Source organism: Muscardinus avellanarius, assembly GCF_963383645.1.
Source record: "Muscardinus avellanarius genome assembly, chromosome: 7".
NCBI classification, from domain to species: domain Eukaryota; kingdom Metazoa; phylum Chordata; class Mammalia; order Rodentia; family Gliridae; genus Muscardinus; species Muscardinus avellanarius.
This window is the reverse complement of record NC_137793.1, coordinates 32,383,474-32,405,018: the sequence shown is the minus strand read 5'-3', so window position 1 is coordinate 32,405,018 and position 21,545 is coordinate 32,383,474. Positions and strand designations below refer to the sequence as shown.

The window sequence follows — 21,545 nt, the reverse complement described above, 5'->3', positions numbered from 1 at the left end:
CCACTCTGCACTTGCAAGTCTCTGGAGCCCTCAGTCCGGTCTCCCAGAATGATGTGTCAGCTTGACAGGGAGTTAAGATCCTGGAACCTGGGGCTCAATGACCTTGCTTAGGCTGACCACGCGAGGCTCTGCCATGGCAGGGTGACCCTGGGTGTGTCCTTTCCCTCCTCTAAGACGTGTTCCTTTTCCTATAAAATGGAAAGGCAGCGTCCGCTGAAGGGCTGCCAGGAGGCCAAGCCTGTAGTGGTGATGAGAGTACTGGTGCCGGGGGCGTGGGAAGCGGGGACTGTTGAAGGAAGCAATGAATGAACCAAACAATGGACAAATGTGGAGCCTGAGCTCAGCGTCCCAGGGGCAGATTCCAGAGGGAGATCCTTCAGGAATGACGTCACCTGTGCTGGATGGAAGAATTCTCACTCTTCCCCCAGAGACGGTAGCCATTGGCCCAGAGATACTATGAATTATCACCCATATCAGAGAGGGGAAGAAACTTGTAAGGACCACGAGTGTCAAACATGTGGCGCCTGTGCTTCCCTTCCAATCCCGTATCGCTGGCCGATTGACACTGGTTCCTGCCACGCCAGCATCTCTCCTGACAGGCTCCACACAACTACCAATCAATGCTCCTGAGGACACCTGGCCACCATTCTTTTCACAGGAGGTGCTGAGACCCCAGGAAAGAGACTTGCCAAGGTCCACAGTAAGTCAGGGAGCAGGGTTGAGGATTTGAACCTGGGGCTTAGAACACCAACAATGGCTTATTAAATGCCAGGCGCAGGGCTGAAAGGAGCGGAAAATGGCAGAGATCGCAAGAAGCGCCTATCAAATTGGGTGAAAATAAAAATTACTAATGAAGCCAGGTGTGGTAACACACACCTGTAACACCCAGTTCTTGGAGGCTGAGACAGGAGTATCACAGGCTACAGGCCAGCAAGACACTCAGCAACTAGTGAGACCCTGTTTCAAAACAATTTTCAAAAAGGGCTGGGGGGTGTAGGTCAGAGGTAGAATACCCCTGGGTTCAATCCCCAGTATATAAAAAAAAAAACCTAGCAAACCCCCACCATGTCCCCAAGATTGCTCAGCTCTGGAACAGCCCAGTGGGGCTGGAGGCCCTGAGCGGGCTTGGCAGAAAGGCCGCTCCTGCTCACACCAGCCACGGCTCTCTCCAGGCCATCCCATGGGCAACCTGGGAGAACGCATCACAAGGAGCCGGCCACCCTCTCCTTTCTCCCGGGCCCATTAGCTCGGTTCCCCTTCCTCCGCTTAGACCAGAGTGCAAATTAATGGAGAGTTAATCGGCTGAGAGAGGGATATTAATAGACTCAGCCCCACCCCCAGCCTCCCCAAGCTGATCTCAGGCTGGAGGAAAAGGCGCCTTCAAGAAATCTGAGGGAAATGTTTCCTTGTGGGAACCTAGAGTGGCTTGAAGGGATGAAATAGAACAGAATTTAGTGCCAAAAAGAGACTCTCTGCTGCTGTTCAGGTGTTTCACAGAGGCCAGAGAATCTCGGGAAATTGCTCCCCTGCCTGTTTTTTTCTGGAGAAGGCTCACGATTTCTTCAGTGTCTTCTAGGACCCAGTGACTCCCCCCCCCCACCCCCCAACAGCTTAAGAGCCATTGCTCCAGTCCACACTCCTTCTTCATCCCTCATGTGGGGAAACTGAGGCCCCGCAAGGGGAGCTACTTGCCCAAGACCAGACGGCACAGAACATCTAAACACCTACTTAGTCTAGAAATATTTACTAAATCCCTATTGCGCCCCAGGACTAAGGACCCTGGGGCACACAGAGACGTGGAAAGGAATGTCCCTGCGCCCAAAAGGTTGTCAACACTTGTAACTACAGCTTGTTCTTCACTCTCCCGGGCTGTTTCCATAGCAACGGTGCCATTTACTTGTCAGGACGCAGCGTGGAGGCAGGCGACCAGGTCCCATGGTTCCCAGCAGTCTCACAAGGAGACTGTCTGAGCTGGGGGCAGAGGAAGGGTGAGAACTTGTGGCTCTTGGATGCCAGCTCAAGGACTTGGAATTGAGTCAGATCTGACTCTTGTCAGGAAAGAAAATGTATAATCAGTTCCTTTATTGAACATACATAACTTGAGTCCACACAATGTATGAGGGCCCAGAGATAAAGAAAGTTGCCTTCAGGGGCCTCCCAGGCTGCGTAACACACATGCATGAGATGGGCGCCCAGAGAGGAGGGAGGCATGAGAGCTGGGCATGTATGTGTGTGTGTGTGTGGGGGGGGGGGTGTTCATTTGATGACTATGTGTGAGGCCCAGACAGAGTGCAGGATAGTGCGCAGAGCCCCGGGCATTGACAGTGCACAATGTGGACACAGCCCAAGCACCCAGCATGGCTGGGTGAGGGCAGGCACAGGCCCTGTTCACACATCACATGTAAGAATGGAAGGAGCCAGCCTGGCCTGAGGAGAGCGCTGGGTGCGCAGGCCAGGACGGGGAGGTGCCAGGAGCACAGACTCTGCCAGCTGTGAGGACCGTCTTCCTGGCTGGGCTGGGACCCCGGGGGCTGCACCATCTTCCTCGGTCTGAAGCCATTTCCTGCCACAGCAGGACCACGGCAGAGACTTGCTGGGGGTCGCTGGGAGGAGAAGGTGGAGACTGGCAAGTCTAGCTGGGCAGGTCTCCTGGCAGCATCCACACTCTCGTGTTAGCTCTCCCTAAACTCATTTTAGGGAACTTGGCCCCCCAAAAGAGGAAGTGACGCAGTGAAATAATCATCCTTGATGTTCAGATAAGAAATAGGGCTCAGAACCAGAGCCAGTCCCGCTGGCTCCTCACAAGGCTGGCCAAGGGGTTCAGGGTAGTAACAAAGGGTTACTTGGTTAGAGTCTTCACCCCGACCTTCCTAGCTGTGTGACCTTGGACAAGTTACTTCACCTCTCTCAGCTTCACCTTCCTGCCTGTGAGATGGTGGCACATGCCTGTAATCCTAGCACTTGAGAGGCTGAGACAGGAGGATCGCAGGTTTAAGCACGGCTTCAGAAACGTAGACTCTGTTTCAAAATAAAAAAATAAAATAGGCTAGAGGTGTAGTTCAGAAGTAGAATGCCCCTGGGTTGGTGTCCGGAAGAAAGAAAAGAATAATAAATCCAGAGGCATCCATCACCCAGCTTCAACACGGCTCAGCTTATCTCATCTACTGTCTACATGCTACACACCCACACACACTCATGCAAATGGGTGCAGAGCTAGCTTTATTCCGAGCAAACACAGACAGCATATTATTTTAATAAGAGGCCTTCTTAAAAAAAAAAAAAAAGGTCAGCCAGGCGTGGTGGCACACGCTTGTAATCCCCACGCTTAGGAGGCTGAGACAGGAGGATCGCATGGATTCAAAGCCAGCCTCAGCTACTTAGTGAGGCTCTCAGCAACTTAGTGAGGCCCTGTTTCCAAATAAAATATAAAAAAGGTCTGGGAGTATAGCCCAGAGGTAGAAAGTCTGAGTTCCACCCCCAGTACCACCAAAAAAAAAAAAAAAAAAAAAGGTCAAAATCACGTGCCCCGAAAGTTGGGTGGCAGAGTGCACAGGGTTCAGAGGCCTCAGCGTGGTGGTTCTTGGCGATGCCTTTTGTTAAAGAACCTTGAGGCCCCAACTGAAAATGGGGATAACTGTGTTTGCAACTCAGAACTGTTAGGAGAATTAAATGAGCTGACATATACAGAGAGTCCTACCACAGACGAGGTGCTCAATAAATATGAGACCTTCTCATGATGGTGTCCTCGTGACTGAAGCCCTGGCTCAGGAGGCAGCAGATTCAGTTAGAATCGAGTTCAGCTACTGAATAGGTACCTTGCCCAAAGCACATGGCTTGACTCCTGCAAGCCTCAGCCTCTCTTTCTCTGCAAAATGGGGAGATATACCTGGATGTGGTGGTACACAGCTGTAATCCTAGTACTTGGGAACCCAAGACAGGAGGATTGCAGGTTCAAGGTCAGCCTCAGCAATTTAGCAAGACCCTGTTTCAAATTAAAGAAAATAAGGTAGAAGCCAGGTGTGGTGGTGCACGCCTGTAATCCCAGTATTTGGGAGGCTGACACAGGAGGCTCGCAGTTCAAGGACAGCCTTATCTACTACTTAGTGAGGTCCTTTGCAACTTTATGAGACCGTTTCAAAATAAAGAATAAAAAACATAGGACTGGGGGTGTAGCTCAGAAGTAGAATGCCCCTGGGTTCCATCCCCAGTACTACAAAATAAATAAATAAAATAAAATAAAAATGAGGTAGGGCTAGGAGTGGAGTGTAGCTGCGAGGTAGAATAGCCCTGGGTTCAATCCCTGGCACCACAAAAACCAACCAAACAAACAAACAAAAAAGGCAGGTGCAGAAATACTATGGGGATTGGTGGGAATTCAATAAGGTAATATAAGGGACAGTGGACTTGGAGTCCCCTGACCCACAGAAAGCCTTAGTTCAGCCTGGGAGGGACAGAGGGGCAGCTCATCCCACCCCTCCCTCCCTCCCTCCCTTCCTTCCTCCTTTCCTTCTTTCCTTCCTTCCTTCCTTTTGTGGTACTGGGAATGGAACCCAGGGACATTATACCTCTGAGCTACACCCCCGCTCCTATTTTTTAGTCTTTATATTTTTTGAAACAGGTCTCACTGAGTTGCGAAGGGCCTTGCTAAGTAGCTGAGGTTGTCCGCGAACTACAATCCTTCAATCTCTGCCACCTTAATGCTGGGATTACAAGCGTGCGCCACCACGCCCGGCCCCAGCCCTTACTTTCTGGAGGTGACAACACAAGCTAGGTGAGGGGCTGAGGACTGTCTCAGGCCAGATGAAGATTCAGGTCAGGAAATGGGGTCTTTGAGAGCCCGAGTGGGCGAGGAGACCTCTGAGCAGGAGCAGGAGGTGGTGGAGTGGGTCAGAGCAGCTCCAGGTTGACAGATGCCCAGGGGCGGGATGGTGAGGCTGGAGCACATACCTGGAAGAGCTCGGAGTCGTCGGGGCTGTACTGGCTGGGCTCTGTCTCAGAGTTCTCTGGGCTCCACTGCAGCTCCCCAAAGCAGGTGGCCGAGTCAAAGTCGCTGGTGTCCAGCTGGGAAAGGTCGAGCTCGGGAAAGTCAGCGCAGAGTTGCTCCTCTCCAGAGCCCCCATCCTGAGGAGACAGAAAGGAAGCAGAAAGATCAGAGGGGAGCTTGACTCATCCCAAAACAGACCCTCCTTTTTTTTTAATTAATTAATTAATTAATTTTTGGGTGGTGCTACCTCTGGGCTACACTCCCAGACCTAATTTTATATATATTTTTTTTATTTGGAAACAAGTTCTCTTAAGCCAGCGAGGCTGGCTTTGAACCAGCTCGATCCTCCTGTCTCCGTCTCCCAAGCGCAGGGATTACAAGCGTGCGCCACCACGCCCGGCGACCCTCCTTATAATGCCACTGACCTGGACCCCTGGCCAAGGCCTGATTTTACCAAATGACTAAAAAATATAAGGGTCACAGAATCTACCAGTAGCTAAGCAAGGTCCTGGCTGTACAAAACCCCATTGCTTTCTCCCCCTCTTCCTCCACAGTCCTCCACATCCCTCAAGGCCCTTCCCATTTATTAGTCCTCTTACTAGAACTGTTTTGGTAAAAACTTGTTTGGTTAAGAACTTGAGCCTGTATATAGAAGTACACCTTTATACAACTGCCCCACTGGTAAGGGGTCTTCTTAAAACTAACAACTCTTTCTACATTAATAATAAAATAAAATACACAGTAATCATGGCTGATGTTATTGAGGGATTTCTAGGTTCTAGAAACACTCACCCAACTTTCCAAGGGTTTTAGAGGGTTATTTATAATGTCTAAAATGTGGAAGGCACCCATCAGTAGATAAAAGCTAACCTGTATCATGAAATACTACAGTGCTATTGAAGAGAATGAGGTAGATCTATGGATCATCTCCAAGACATGTCAAATATGAACCAAGTTCCTGAATATCCACATGTACAATATAACCCCACATGTGTAGAGAGAATGAGACAATGACCATGATTCATGTTGCCCTGTGTAGGATAATGTATATGCAAACCCACAAGGAGAGACTAGAAGGTCACACATCCACCTGACAGTGGGGATTAGGTAGAAGAGAGTAGAGGGTAACCTGGCAACAGCACTTCCAGTACCAGTGGTTTTCAAAGTATGGTCCCTGGACCAGCTGCATCAACATCACCTGGCAACTTGCGAGGTTAGAAATGATGCAAATTCTTGGGCCACTCCCAGCACTACTGAATGACCAGCCTTCTCACCTGGTCTTTCAAGCCTGGTCACCAACAGAAAGGCTACCCGGCAGAAACACCACAGCAACAAATAGGGCAGCCCTGGAGCCTGACCAACCTGCCGGGATCCCACTCAGCAGCCCTGAGACTGTGGGCAAGGCCCTCACTCCTCTGAAATCCAAATGCCTCATTTGCAAAATGGGGACAAAAACAGTACCTGCCCTACAGGGTCAAGAACAAACAAGGAGACTTTTCACCTAACCCAGTAAATGCTCAATACACGTCAGCTAACCCCGAAGACAGCAAATAACGAAGACGATGATGGTCATAAGCGGTGTGGCGTGGCAGTAGAGAGAGGTGGGACCTGTCTTAGGGAACAAAAAGAAGTATCATGTGACAGTTAAGAGAAATAGGTTTTGCTCGGGCCTTCTCCTAAATTGTTCCCACTTACGAGGCCTCGTTAATTATGAATACATGTATATTATTAGCTCAACTTGACATGGGAAAAAAGGCTCTTATCCAAATTTGGGTCAAATGTCTTAATTGGCATTTTGCAAGAATCCTGCCTGCACAGGCAGCACCAGGGCCAGGTCTTCCCAAGTGGCCCGTCCCTGACTCTGGCTGGGCAGCAAGCGCTGTGCCCAGCAAGGCTCTGTCTACAGGGGCGTGTCCGCATCACCTCTGCACGCCACCTGCCCATTCTTTCTCCAATCCACACACAGACAGCTGCCCTAAACATTAAGCTCCCAGTCACTCTGGGAGCCTGATGCTACAGCCTGGGGTAAAATACACACCACCACTGTCACTTTGCAGCTAATGTACTAAAGGAGGATGATATTATACAAGTAAACATGCAAATAAATGTGATTATAGTAGTCCCCCCTTACCTGTGGTTTCAGTTACCTGTGGTCAGTCAGTCTTAACATATTAAATGAAAACTTCCAGAAATAAGCAATTTATGAGATTTACATTGTGGGCCACTTTGAGTAACATGATGACATCATGAACTCACGGTTTGTTCTGCTCTGTCACTGGGATATGAGCCACCCATTTCATCCAGTGTATCCACAGTGTATGCACCATCCACCCATTAGTCACTTAGTAGCCATTCTAATTATTAGACCCACTATTACAGCATCACAATGTGTATGCTCAGACAGCCCTTATTTTACTAACAATCCCAACCTGTAGGAATAGTGATGTCCACAAACTCAGATATGCCCCAAAGAAGTCATAATGTGCTTTCTTTAAGAGAGAAGGTGAATGTCGTCCACTTAATTAATTTATTTATTTATTTATTTTTGGTGGTACTGGGAGTGGAACCCAGAGGCTTTCTACCTCCAGGCTATACTCCCAGACCTTTTTTATATTTTATTTGGAAACAGGGTCTCACTAAGTTGCTGAGAGCCTCACTAAATAGCTGAGGCTGGCTTCGAACCCGTGCGATCCTCCTGTCTCAGCCTACCAAGCGCAGGGATTACAAGCGTGCGCCACCACGCCCGGCTTTGTCATCCACTTAATGAGGAAAGAAAAAAAATTCCCATGCTGAGGTTCTTACAATAAGAATGAATTCTCTATCCATAAATTTATAAGGAAAGTTTACAAAAAATTATGCTAGTTTTGCTATCATACCTCAAACTATAAAAGGTACGACCACAGCAAATGGTGTTTAGTTAAGATGAAAAAGGCATTAAATCTGTAGGTACATACTATAATAATGGCACATGAGATCAGCTGGTTAGAATTCTTGCATTCTGTGGGTTAGAAAATTAAATCATCACTTTAAATTGGAAAAAAATGTGTAGGCATCTTTATGGGGGAGCATAAATAGGGTTTGGTGCTGCCCATGGTTTCGGGCATCCACTTGGGGTCCTGGAATGTGTCCCCTGTGGTTAAGGGGGGGCTGCTTTACAAATTTCAACTGCAGAGAATACCTGAGCACTTCTAAAGTTGGCCAGGAAGAGAAGAGGTGCTGCCTTATCCTCTGGGTCCCCAAGGTAACCCTAGCTCCCATAAGTGCTTAGCTGCCACCCTCCCCAATACAAACCACCAGCACTCAACAGCTGCCCCACCACTGGGGGCTTGGAGGGGATCCCCTCTGCTTCTTCTTGGGATCTACGGTCTCCTTGGTGCCCAGACTGTGGGCATGCAGCAATTTTCGCCTGTTCTAGACAGGCATGTGCGTCGTTTCTAGTTGGGGGCCAATACAAGTTAAGGTTTCAATACTTTTGCACAAGTTTTTTTGTGTATGTTGTCTTTATGTCTTTTGGGTAAATATCTAGGAGTAGATTTCCTAGGTTATTCAGTAAGTATGTCCAGAACTTTAAACAAATAACAGATTTTCTCCATAATGGTTGGTACCCGCTGTAAGTTACCATCAGCTGCATGCAAATCCAACGGTTCCACGCCCTCACCAACACTTGGCATTCTTGGCGTAGCTGGTCACTTTCACTGTAGCCATTCAAGGCTGGATTCGGTGCTACTATGAGCCAGACTCTGTGATGCAGAAGACTCGGTTCCTTCCTCTGTGAGATGCTGTCTCAGGGAGGAGAGGAAACACAGCGATCTTTCCTCAAAGATTGGGTTAGTGCTATGATGGAGAAAGAAACCAGGTTCCTTGGCAGAGGGTAACAGAGGGGGTGGACCATCTTAGATGAGGTGGCAGGAAAGTCTTCCTGGAGGAGCAGGCATTGGAGTGGAGCCTTGAAGGAGAAGCCAGGCAGTGGGGGGAGGGGGCTTAGAGGGCAGCAAAGGCAAAGGCCCCAGCGAGGCCTGAGACCAGGGCTGAGGTGCTGAAGTCAGCCAGGCTGCAGCTCAGTGAAGGGAAGCAGGTGTAGACGGGATCAGGTAGGGATTGTTAAGGGATTTGGCTTTTCCCCAAGTGCTGGGGGTGGGGCCAGCATGAAGGCAGGAAAATAGGGTTAGGCAGGGCTGGGGAGCCCCCCCTGGGACATCACCTGTGAGATAGGAGGGAGGCCCAAAGCAAAAGTACAAGGGTGCTGGGCAGCAGGGACTTCCCTGGCCAGCAAAGGCCCCAGTGATGAGCTCTTGGGACATCTCACTGTGTTCTGATCTCTCACACCCCAGTAACTCAAAGCAGCCAACTCTAAAAAGCATTAGAATCAGAACCAAATCAGCCAGGAGGCAGCAGCCCTGAGAGGTGGTTTGGGGTCATGGTGGACAATTTGGGAGTCAGAGGCTTTTCAAGAACCAGATAAAAGCTCTGGGTACCTTGCCAAGATGCATGTGTGCACAGGAAATTCCTACATTCAGGCCTTTGCAGATGCAGTCTGAGAACTCCTGACCTATTTGGTCAATCTCCTTCACTCTGCAGGTATGGAAACCGGGGCCCAAGGAGGAAAATAGATATGCTCAGGGTCATCCAGGGCTGTCCTTCCAAACCTGGCCAACTCTTTTACAAAATGCCCATAAAAGGGTCATGACGACTACACTTATTGATTACCCACAGCAGCTCAACATACTCAAAGTGTAGCTAGCACATAAAACTAAAGAAACCTCAGCTCTGCAGCCTTGTCAATTAGGCCTAAGGCCACTCTCTAGCTAAAAACCATTAGGCATTGCATTAATGGTGATTTCTCAGCCTTCTCCATATTGAGAGAGGCTTTTGAAGGGGTGCCATGAGTGACCTGGTTCTTGTCCTTTCCTGCCACCTTCCTCTGCAGGCTCCACCAGTTGAGCTGGAGGTCACAGCACAGGACTAAGCCACCACTATCACCAAGCACTTACTATCTGTCAAGGGCTGCACTAAGTGCCTTGCATGCATCAGTCTTAATGGTGCAGGGGCCACTGACTCCAGGCCACTCACTATCCAGGGAGCTCTGAGATCCAGATCACTTGTATGAGTTTACTAGGGCTGCTGTAACAAGTACTACAACTGGTTTGCATAAATAAGAGACTTCTCATCTCACAGCTCTGAGGTGGGTCTGTCAGCAGCCTTGGCTCCCTTTGAGCACCGTGAGGGAAACACCTGCACCAGGCCTCTCCCCCTGGCTTTTAGATGACATCTCCTTCTTCTTGCTGTCTGGCCTCTATGGGAGTCTGTCTCTATCCAAATTTCTTCTTTTGATCAGGACAAAAGCTACACTGGATCAGGGCCCACCCTAAGGACCTCATTTTGACTTGATTATCTGTCTCCAAATGAAGTCACCTTCTGAGGTACTAGGCATTAGGTCTTCAACATGACTCTTATTTTGGGGAGAACACACAATTTGACCTATGGCACTCCGGATGCCAGAAAGGTGAAGCTGGGATTTGAACCCCAGATTTTCTCTTCCTACAAGGCTATATTAGCCAGCATCCTATTTTTGAAAAGTGGGAAGCAACATTGAAGACCATGCATTTGCATGTACAGATGGGGAAGTGGAGCTTTGCACAAGAGTTGGGAATGGCCCAGGCCACATGGCAAGTTCATGGTTGATCAAGGACAGATCTTCCACCTTCTGCGTGTGGCCCCATTTGGCCTCTCACTCTGTCTGCTCCTCCTCACTGGGGGACCCCTCTCCAGGGGCCCTGCCTTCTGTGCCCCTTCTCCAGCAACACCACATCCCTTATCTGAATGGGCTGAGGCTTCTTCAAGCCCAAAAGATAAATGACCCTGGCAAAGGATTAATGGGGTTTCGCCCAGACTCACATAAGTGGCTTCATTGGAAGCTTGTGTATCTTGTTGGAAATCGATTCCCTGCTTAAGAAAGAATGCATCTTCAGGAAAAATTGGTGGCTCCACTTTGCTGGCTGTAATCAGCAAATTTCCTAGCTTAGGTCCCAGTCCAGAGACGACTCTCAGAATTACTGAGGGGAATGAAGCAGGAGAGGCGGGAGGCGGCCACAGTGGCAATTCCAGTGCCAGACCTGTCCAGTCCTCACCGTGCATCCATAGCGGGTCACCTTCCCTCTGGTTCTCACTGACTCTGCAAAAGAGAACTTAAAACTGGAGGGACCCTCGGGACCCTACTGCACACACCTTCAGACAACTCCGTACTTACCTAATTTCTGAGATCCCCTTAGGATTTAGGAAAATATTTAGACAGAGCTCAGCGTTTAATGAAAATCTCAATGAATACATTATAAATAAATTTCCAGAGGGGAGTTAAAAATACAGAAAGAAGGTCTTGAAGTGGAAAGAGGCCTAGACAAGGTAGACAAAAGGTCAGGGTCTGGCTCTGCTGCTGACACCAACACTTTGAGAGCATGACCATGACTCGCTGGGCATGACGGTGCACACTTGTAATCCCAGGCCTTGGGAGGCTGAGATGGGGCCTTAGCAACTTAATGAGACCCTCAGCAACTCAGCCAGACCCTATTTCAAATAAAACATTCAAAGAGTGAGTGTGGGGGCAGGTGTAGCTCAGAGGTAGAATACAACAGGGTTCAATCCCCAGTACCAAAAAAAAAAAGTCATTAACTTTTACTGTTCTGGTTTCCATAGGAAAAATGGGGATAATAAAAGATTCTTCCTCTCAGCACTATTATAAAGGTAAAGTAACATGTGTTGGGGCCTAGCATGCATCAGACACTCCATGAATGATAGTCACAGATTGCTATGGCCTGACTGTGTCTCCCAAAAATCTGTATGTTAAAATACTAATCCCATGAGCCGGGTGTGATGGCGCACACTTGTAATCCCCGCGCTTGGAAGGCTGAGACAGGAGGATCGCATGGGTTCGAAGCCAGCCTACTTAGTGAGGCTTTCAGCAACTTAGTGAGACCCTGAATCCAAATAAAATATAAAAAAGGTCTGGGAGTATAGCCCGGAGGTAGAAAGCTTCTAGGTTCCACCCCCAGTACCACACACACACACACACACACACACACACACACACACACAAATCCTAATCCCCACAGTGATGGTCTTAGGAGGGATGGCCTTTTGGGAGGTGACCAATGGAGCCCTCATGAATGGGATTAGCGCCCTTAAAAATAGACCCAAGGAGCCTGATGTGGTAGTGCACGCTTGTAATCCCAGTACTTTGGAGGTTCAGACAGAAGGATCCAGGTTCGCAGCAAGGCTCAGCTACTTAGTGAGGCCCTTTGCAACTCAGTGAGACCCTGTTTCAAAATAAAGAATAAAATAATAGGGTTAGGGGTAGAGCTCAGAGGTAGATGCCCCTGGGTTCCACCACCAGTTCTGCAAAAAAAAAAAAAAAGACTCAAAGGAGTTCATTTGAGGGGTTAGGCCGGTGCTGGGGCCAGCGAGGCTGGCATTGGAGCCTGCCATGAGGCAAGGCCGGTACTGGGGCCTCCGAGGCCAGGATAAGAGCCTGCCGAGGGGTTAGGCCGGTGCTGGGGCCAGCGAGGCTGGCATCGGAGCCTGCCGTGAGGCATGACCAGTGCTGGGGCCTCCTAGGCCGGGATCGGAGCCTGCCGAGGGGTTAGGCCGGTGCTGGGGCCAGTGAGGCCGGCATCGGAGCCTGCCTTGAGGCAAGGCTGGTACTGGGGCCTCCGAGGCCAGGATAAGAGCCTGCCGAAGGGTTAGGCCGGTGCTGGGGCCAACGAGGCCGGCACCGGAGCCTGCCATGAGGCAAGGCCGATACTGGGGCCTCCGAGGCCAGGATAAGAGCCTGCTGAGGGGTTAGGCCGGTGCTGGAGCCAGTGAGGCCGGCATCGCAGCCTGCCGTGAGGCATGGCTGGTGCTGGGACCTTCGAGGCCAGTATCAGAGCCGGCCGAGGGGTTAGGCCGGTGCTGGGGCCAGCGAGGCTGGCATTGGAGCCTGCCGTTAGGCAAGGCCGGTACTGGGGCCTCCGAGGCTAGGATAAGAGCCTGCCGAGGGGTTAGGCCGGTGCTGGGGCCAGTGAGGCCGGCATCGGAGCCTGCCGTGAGGCATGGCCAGTGCTGGGGCGTCCGAGGCCAGGATTGGAGCCTGCTGAGGGGTTAGGCCGGTGCTGGGGCCAGCGAGGTCGGCACCGGAGCCTGCCATGAGGCAAGGCCGGTACTGGGGCCTCCGAGGCCGGGATTAGAGCCTGCCGAGAGGTGAGGCCGGTGCTGGGGCCAGTGAGGCCGGCACTGGAGCCTGCCGTGAGGCAAGGCCAGTGCTGCGGCCTCCGAGGCCTGGATTGGAGCCTGCCTTGTATCAAGGCCGGTACTGGGGCCTCCGAGGCCAGGATAAGAGCCTGCCGAGGGGTTAGGCCGGTGCTGGGGCCAGCGAGGCCAGCATCGGAGCCTGCCGTGAGGCAAGGCCGGTACTGGGACCTCCGAGGCCAGGATAAGAGCCTGCTGAGGGGTTAGGCCAGTGCTGGGGCCAGCGAGGCTGGCATCGGAGCCTGCTGTGAAGCAAGGCCGGTACTGGGGCCTCCGAGGCCAGGATAACAACCTGCCGAAGGGCTAGACCGGTGCTGGGGCCAGCGAGGCCGGCATCGGAGCCTGCCGTGAGACATGGCCAGTGCTGGGGCCTCCTAGGCCGGGAACGGAACCTGCTGAGGGGTTAGGCCGGTGCTGGGGCCAACGAGGCCGGCATTGGAGCCTGCCGTGAGGCTAGGCCGGTGCTGGGGCCTCCGAGGCCGGGATTGGAATCCTGCCAAGGGGTTAGGCCGGTGCAGGGGCCAATGGCCAGCATCAGAGCCTGGCGTGAGGCAAGTTCACTCCTGCGGCCTCCAAGGCTGGGACCAAAGCCAGCTTAGGAGTTAGACCGGTGCAGGTGCCAGCGAGACCAGAACTGGGGCCTCCCATGAGGCAAGACCGCTGCTTGAGCCAGCGAGGTCTGGATCAGTCCACTGCGTAGCCAGGCCACTACTGGGACCATCAAGAGTGGGATCGGTACTTGCAATGCAGCATGCACAGAGAAATATCGCAGAAAATATAAATCAGACGCTTCTCTTAATCAGCAATAACTAGGAGGAAAAGGGCAACAGGAAGAGGTTGAGCTATAGAAAGGGCCCTATAGTGAAGCAACTAATGTGACCAATCAGAGGGTATGTAATACCGGAGGATGGAGCCTCTTTGAAACGCAGGAGGTACATAAACAAATGTATCAAAGTAAATCACCAAAGAAGTGTGGGATGGAGGGAGGGGGAGGGAATGGGATGGGGGCTGGAGGAGGGCTAATTGGATGATGTGTGCTTGTATATCCTCTCAAGTCTTGTACTCCAATGTGATTGATATATGACTACAATGCACCAATTTAAAAAATAAATTAATAAAAAAAAGAAAAGAAAAAACAAACAAACAAAAAAAAAAAAGGAGTTCATTTGCCCCTTCTACCATATGAGACTACAACAAGAAGTCACCAGCTGCGAACCAGGGTATGGGCCATCATCATCTAACTTACAAGCTGGAGCTTTGGTCTTGAACTTCCCAACCACACTTCCAAAACTGTGAGAAGTCAAGTTCTATTGTGTATAAGCCACCCAGACTATGGTATTTTGTTATAGCAGCAGCAATGAACTAAGACACAGATACAGCCCTCTACAGTTCCCAAGTGACACTCACAGTGATGGTCTCATTGGTGCCTTCCCAGGATACAGAGGGTAGTCAGTGGCTGGTGTGAAAACCAAGGCTCTAGGAGGGTCAGTGCTTCATGACTCATCTTCCAACTCGTGCCCTGAGTACTAAGCCCACAGCTGGCTCTCCCAAGCCTCCAACAAACTGTAGGGTCACCATGGTTTCTGCTGCAGGACTGACCCTGCCCTGCTGGCCAGGCTACTCTGTCCTCCTGTGATCATCATCATGGACACCTTACATACTACCTTGCCACAGGAAGTGCTATGTGATGATCTGAGGCCAGTTTTCCTTTTTAAATTGCTGGTATGCCTGGACCTGTAATGATATCTGCTGGGTGGCAGGTAGCCGGCCCTCTTCCCTACATGGAGGAGGCCACCTGCTGATGGCAGCCCTGCTTCCTGCCCAGCATTCCCAACATGGGACCTTAGCAGCCTGTAGAAATCACTCCAAGGGGCGTGGGCTAGACTATGACCCTGGGCCTCTACTTGCCTTCTTGGAAGGAAGTGAGGAAAATAACATGAAGTGCCACAAAGCCATTTCATGTCACATATGTTTTATTTCTTCCTTCTCCTCCCTCCCCAGGATTTCCTTTGGGAAGCTGCCCTTCCCATACCCAGGTGATCAAGGTAAGTGCAGCCCAGCCAAATGGGTCAGAGTGAAAACCAGGAACTTGCTGAGATGTTTGGACAAGGGGCTCAGTTGATTGCACATTATTTTAGAAAGGCTGGCAGCCACCTTTGCCACAACTTGCAAAGAGCCTGCCTGAGAATGAAGCTAGCCCGGGTAATGCAGAGCCAAGAAATGGGGAGAGACGGATTCCTGACATAATAATTTAAACACTTGGATCCAGCTGTGCCTGAAGCCAGAGATTCTCTGTGCTGTGCACTTATGTGAGCGAATAAATTCCCTTTCTAGATTACATGCCAGTTGGAGTTCCTATCAACTATCAGTAAAAAAAAAAAGTGATGACTAATTCATTTCTCTTACATTAGGGTGAAAAAAATCTTCCCACTGTCTTCCAAATTAATATAAAACTCTGAAAGAGGCTTGCGAAACAGTAGGAAGAGTGGTTGATCTTAGTCCCCACAGAAATGCTTACAGCATCATCAGAAAGCTGGGCATGGTGGCACATGCCTATAATCTCAGTACTTGGGAGGATAAGGCAAGAGGATCACAGCCTGTCTGTTGTTTCTTCTCAAACCATTTGTAACTATACATCACAAAATTTAAATGGTTCATAAACAGAAAACAGGAGGACAAAAGAAGAAATCTCAATTCAAAAAAAAACTGTGAAAGGATTCGGTAAACTTGAGTTGCTTTAAAAAAAAAAAAAAGCAACCTCACTATCAAATTCTATGTAGATGAGATCATGGTAAAAGATTTAGAGACACCTTCACGAATCAAGAAGGATTCTGTCTTCAGATAGTTTGATAAAAGTCTAATACATTCTTGATCTAATGGCATGACTCCTCAAATTGAACAGGGTGTGCATTGAAAAATGACTAGGAATGTCAGTCCTGGCCCTACAAACAACACTGTTGCAAAAGACTAGGGAACATGAATGTACAGTCACGTGGTTTCATTAAGCTCATGTTAGGCATTATGTTTTATGATTGGTGCTTTATCTGACCTTTGCCTAGGAATTTCCTTCCCCTGCCTCCTCTCACCTCTCAACTACAGTTCCTCCTTTCATCAGATAAGAAGGTGACGACTGTACCAGGAGTCCTTCCTGCACAGCACAGGAGATAAAGCCTCCCGCTGGATCCTGGAACACAGCTGGGTGCGGGCCCTGGGAAGGTCAGTAGTCACACTTTTAGAGACCAGTCTCTTATTTTGCAGATGATGGAATGGAGGCTTAGAGAGAATGAGGAATCGCCTGAGATCTACACGGCCAGCTAGCTCTGGCAGAGTCAGGACACAAAGTGGGATTTTCCGTGTCCCTTGTCCAATGCTCCTTCCAGAATGACAGGCCATGTCCTCAACAGCTGTGGCCAATACACCAACCCTTAAAAGCCAAAGGGAAAATGTCCTAGACAGGCTTATCTTCCTAGTCTCCTTTCCCACTCTCTGTTGCTTTAAACAGCCCCACCCCACTGGAGAAGCTGTGCAGTGTGGCATAATGCAAGGGTGGGACAGCTTCTGGACGGCCTGGCAGGGGGCTCTGCGGGCCCAAGCTGCCCTCCTCTGGCCTTGAGGTTTCAGGGAATCTTTGGTGGCATGGATCTTGGCTCCTGTCAGAGGTCACCTTGCATAGGCATGAGGCTGCCCAAGCCCAGGAAGGCAATGTTTGCTTTTTTTTTTTTTTTTTTTTTTTTTTTTTTTTTTTTTTTGCCGTATTGGGGATGGAACCCAGGGGCATTCTACCTCCAAGCTACATGCCTGGCCCTATTTTTTATTCTTTATTTTGAAACAGGGTCTCACTGAGTTGCAAAGGGCCTCACTAAGTAGCTGAGGATGTCTGTGAACCCGGATCCTCCTGTCTCAGATTCCTGAATGCTGGGATTACAAGCATGCACCACCATGCCCAGCTGCTTTTGTTTTTAAATAAGAAAAGGTCGGAGTCTATTCTGTGACATAGGGGCAGCGTATAGATCCATGTTTGCTGCACTTACAGTCAATTTTATGCACTTGAACTCAAGGACCTCTTGAATTCAAAGGAGAGTGGCAGGAAAGGCTCTTGCTACACTGCCAGTGATGGGCAGGTGTAGTGGGCAGTGTTCCTAGAGGTGGGGCTGGCCCGGGCTTTCACTTGCTGGACCTTACAGAAGTGTCTTGGCCTCTGTATCCCCAGAGACCAACCTCCTGTCTCCTATGAGGCTTGAATTTCCCTGGGAACCAGTGTTGGAATCACCCTCGCCTTCCCCAGGCTGCTTCCTTCTTATCCTCCCATCTCAGATCAAGTGTCTCTTGCACAAGGGGCCTCCCTGTCCAGGGCACCCTAAGGTGGCCTCCTGCCTCCAGCTTTACCAGTGCCCTATTTATAAATAAATAAGTAAATAAATCCATAATTAACAAATCCCCCAAATCCTAAATAAAGGATCAAAAAATATGATTTATTCCATGTGTACCTGCCATTCTGTGATACCCTCTCCCCACTCTCAGTATATTTTCAAATATATGTAACATGAAATTTACCATTTTAGCCATTTCTTAAGCATCATAGTTCAGTGGCATTAAGCACCATTGTGCAACCATCGCCACCACCCACTTCTAGAACTTTCCCCCGTTTTAATTCATCTACCTGCTCATCGTTGCTTTCCTCAACTCAGAGCTCCCCATGGACAGAGGCTGTATCTATCTCGCTTCCTGCTGTATCTCCAGGCCTAACACAATGTCTGGCACATAGTAGGTGGTCAATAAAGATATGTTCAAAAAAACAAAAATAGTACCACATCAACGGTAAAAGGCTTTGCACAAAAGCAAGAGAGCACAACGTGTGAACGGTTTCCACAGATCCCCCACGACAAGGTCAAACTGCCCCAGTTACCCAGGTAACAATTCCATGTGTCAAATCCTGTGGGAACAAAACTGCAGAGAGCGCCCGTCCTTTCCTGGTTCTGGACCTTCTGCGAGGTCAGGAATGAAGATACACGATCACACAAGCCACCTGACTTCAGCGCTCACCGTCTCAACACATCAGCTCCTCCCAGAGCAACATTTTATCGGTTGCTGAAGGGCAGGCACAAAAATAGAGCGCAGGGATCGAATGCCACCCTCAGATGCTCTCTGGACACTCAGGAGCGGTTGGAAGGCCTTGGGAGACCTGAGGACATGGGGGCGGGGAGGGGGTGTGCATTTGTCAGTGGTACAGAGATATCAGAAGGTGGAGCCAGGGCTCAGAATTGAGTGCCTTGAGCACCAAAAACAATCAATTAGTAAATGCAGTTTGGGGTGTGTGTGTGTGTGTGTGTTTGTGTGTGTGTGTGTTACTTTGGGTTGAATCCAGGGGTATTCTACCTCTGAGCTATCTGCTCCCAGCCCTTTAAAAAAAATTTTTTTTTTAAAACAAGGTCTTGCTAATTATTCAGAGTCTTGCTAAATTGTTAAGGCTGGTCTCAAACATGTGATCCTTCTGTCTCAGCCTCCCACGTACCGGGATTACAGGTGTGTGTGTCACCACACCCAGTGATTTTTTTTTTAAATAAGAAATTAGCAGGGCATGGTGGCACACGCATGTAATCTCAGTACTTGGGAGGCTGAGACAGGAGGATCGCAGGTTCATGGCCAGTCTCAGCTACTTAGTGAGAGGCCCTCTGCAACTTAGTGAGACCCTGTTTCAAAATTAAAGAATAAAAAATAGGGCTGGGGATGTAGGTTGGAGGTAGAATGCCTCTGGGTTCCATCCCGAGTACTATAAACAAACAAACAAACAAATAAATAAATAAATCCATAATTAACACATTTCCCAAATCCAAAATAAAGGAAGGCTCAAGTACTGCTTTTTCTTTTTGCTTCAAGTTCCAGTATGGCTACGCATGGCACTCATGTCGTTCTTGCCTTTTTTTTTTTTTTTAATATTTTGAGCAGGTTTGAGACCACCGTCAGCAACTCAGGAAGACTTTCTGCAACCTAACGAGACCCTGCTCCAAAACAAAGAATTTTAAAAAGAACTGGGGGTGTAGCTCGAAGATAGAATGCTCCTGGCTTCAATCCCCAATACTATATTACACATACACACACACCAAAAAAAAATGTGACATTCTGTTCAGCGTGCATATTTCCTCATCAGTTATTTTATTCCTTCAATATATAATCAAAATATGATTTATTCTTTTTTTTTTTTTTTGGTGTGGTACTGGGGGTGGAACACAGGGGCTTTCTACCTCTGGGATATACTCCCAGACCTAGTTTATATTTTATTTGGAAACAGGGTCCCACTAAGTTGCTGAGAGCCTCACTAAGTAGCTGAGGCTGGCTTCGAACCTGTGCAATCCTCCTGTCTCAGCCTCCCAAGCACTGGGATTACAAGCGTGTGCCACCACGCCCGGCTAAAATATGATTTATTCTGACTACTGGATCTTTGGACATCCTTGACATTAGTTCGGGAGACAGGTGCCCCTTTTGCCCCACCCCATCCTCTGCCTGGGTAAAAAGGGATGAGAACACTGCCTGCTTGCCGTGCATGGGAACTAAAATGGAATTACAGCCTAGGTCACATCACTTAGCCAGGCCTCGTTTCTCTACCTCTCCAATAGATCCTATGACCCTTCACTTGCTGGGGAACTGTCCCAGCCCTGTCTGGGGAGGTATTTGGGGGAAAAAGCCTTTGAGAAACTGTAAAGTGTTGTCTATAGGTGAGAAGTGTTATTAAATCCTTTAAACAGGTAGTGAGCGGGTGTCATTTGGTTTGGAGGTGACTTTCAAAAGACTTGCCTTTATAATATAAAGAGCATTTCTTTTCTTTTCTTTTAGCACTAGGTTATTGAATCCAGGGGTATTCTACCTCTGAGCTACACCCTCAGCCCATTTTATATATTTTTTCCTTTGAAACAGGGTCTAAGTTGCTGAGGGCCTCCTTAAATTGCTGAGGCTGGCCACGAACCTGATCCTCCTGTCTCAGCCTCCCAAGTACTGGGATTACAGGCTTGAGTCACCAGGCCCAGAAAGAGCGAGGATTTCTAAGTGAAGAGTTTGCTTAAGGAGAGAAAGCAGATTCCTAGTTCTCCCCAAATCAGGACATCCTGCCACATTCCACCCCCTTCCTGAGTAAGAAGGAAGGCAGTCACCACTGCCCTGGGAATCGACCTCCCTCCACTCTGCAGCTGAGGGGACGCCACAGACCTCCTAATCATAGCCCACCAGCTGTTTCCCTTCCTTGCCATAATTTGTGAGGTTTCCTCAAAATTTGAGTGTTCCTGAGGGCAGGGCTGGAAGCTGGCCATCCTTCTGGGTGAGGTGGATGATGAAGAACCTGGTGTGGGCCGATGAAAAAAACTGGAATTGAGCCAGGCATGGTGGTGCACGCTTGTAATCCCAGTGCTTGGGAGGCTGAGACAGGAGGATCACACAAGTTCAAAGCCAGCCTCAGCTACTTAGTGAGGCTCTCAGCAACTTAGTGAGACACCGTTGCCAAATAAAGTATAAAAGAGGTCTGGGAGTTTAGTCTGGAGGTAGAAAAGCCCCTAGGTTCCACACCCAGTACCACACACACACAAAAAAAAAATTGGAAATGGAGCCTGGAAATGACTGTGCAGCATGGTGCTGCCGTTTCATATAACCTAAAAATAGTAAATATTATGCACATTTTATTTTATTTTATTTTGGTACTGGGGATTGAACCCAGGGATTTTCTACCTCAAAACCAGACACCCCCCCCCCCGGCCCTATTTTTTTTTTCAATTTTTTTGGGGGGGTACTGGGGATTAAACCCAGAGGCATTCTGCCTCTGAGCTATATCCCAGACCGATTTTATTTCTTAATTTTGGAAACAGAGTCTCCCTAGATTGCTGAGAGTCTCACTAACTTGCTAAGGCTGTCCTCGAACCTGCAATCCTGCCTCAGCCTCCCAAGTACCAGGATTACAAGCATGTGCCAACCATGCCCGGCTCCTCTTTTCTTTTTCTTTTATTTTTTTTTAAACAGAGTCACCCTGGGTCGTTGAGGGTTTTGCTATGTGGCAGAGACCATCCTCCAACCTGTGATCCTCCAATCTCAGCCTCCCAAGTACTGGATTACAGGCCTGTGCCACCACACCCTACATATATTGTACCACAATAAAACAAATGTTAAAAGACCTAAAACAATCTAGTTCTGTTTATGTGTCTCCTGCTCTGGATGGCAGGAGAGAGACTGAGGAAGCTGGGCCAGGGCTGGCTGAAAAGCCCTTTAGCCTGTTAACACTGTTATAAATAACACAGAAAGA

The 21,545-nt window shown here is 49.1% G+C and overlaps 1 protein-coding gene across 2 annotated transcripts in view; it reads right to left on the bottom strand.

Moving 5' to 3' along the window:
• Nucleotides 1-21,545, bottom strand: part of PPARGC1B (PPARG coactivator 1 beta) — a gene marked incomplete at both ends in the record, with an annotated part of 122,673 nt that overhangs the window by 24,452 nt on the left and 76,676 nt on the right. For both annotated transcript variants that reach the window (XM_080698490.1, XM_080698491.1), the window contains one exon: nucleotides 4,948-5,121. In XM_080698490.1, coding sequence (XP_080554616.1) covers nucleotides 4,948-5,121 — 174 coding nt within the window. The remainder of the gene's footprint in view (nucleotides 1-4,947; nucleotides 5,122-21,545) is intronic.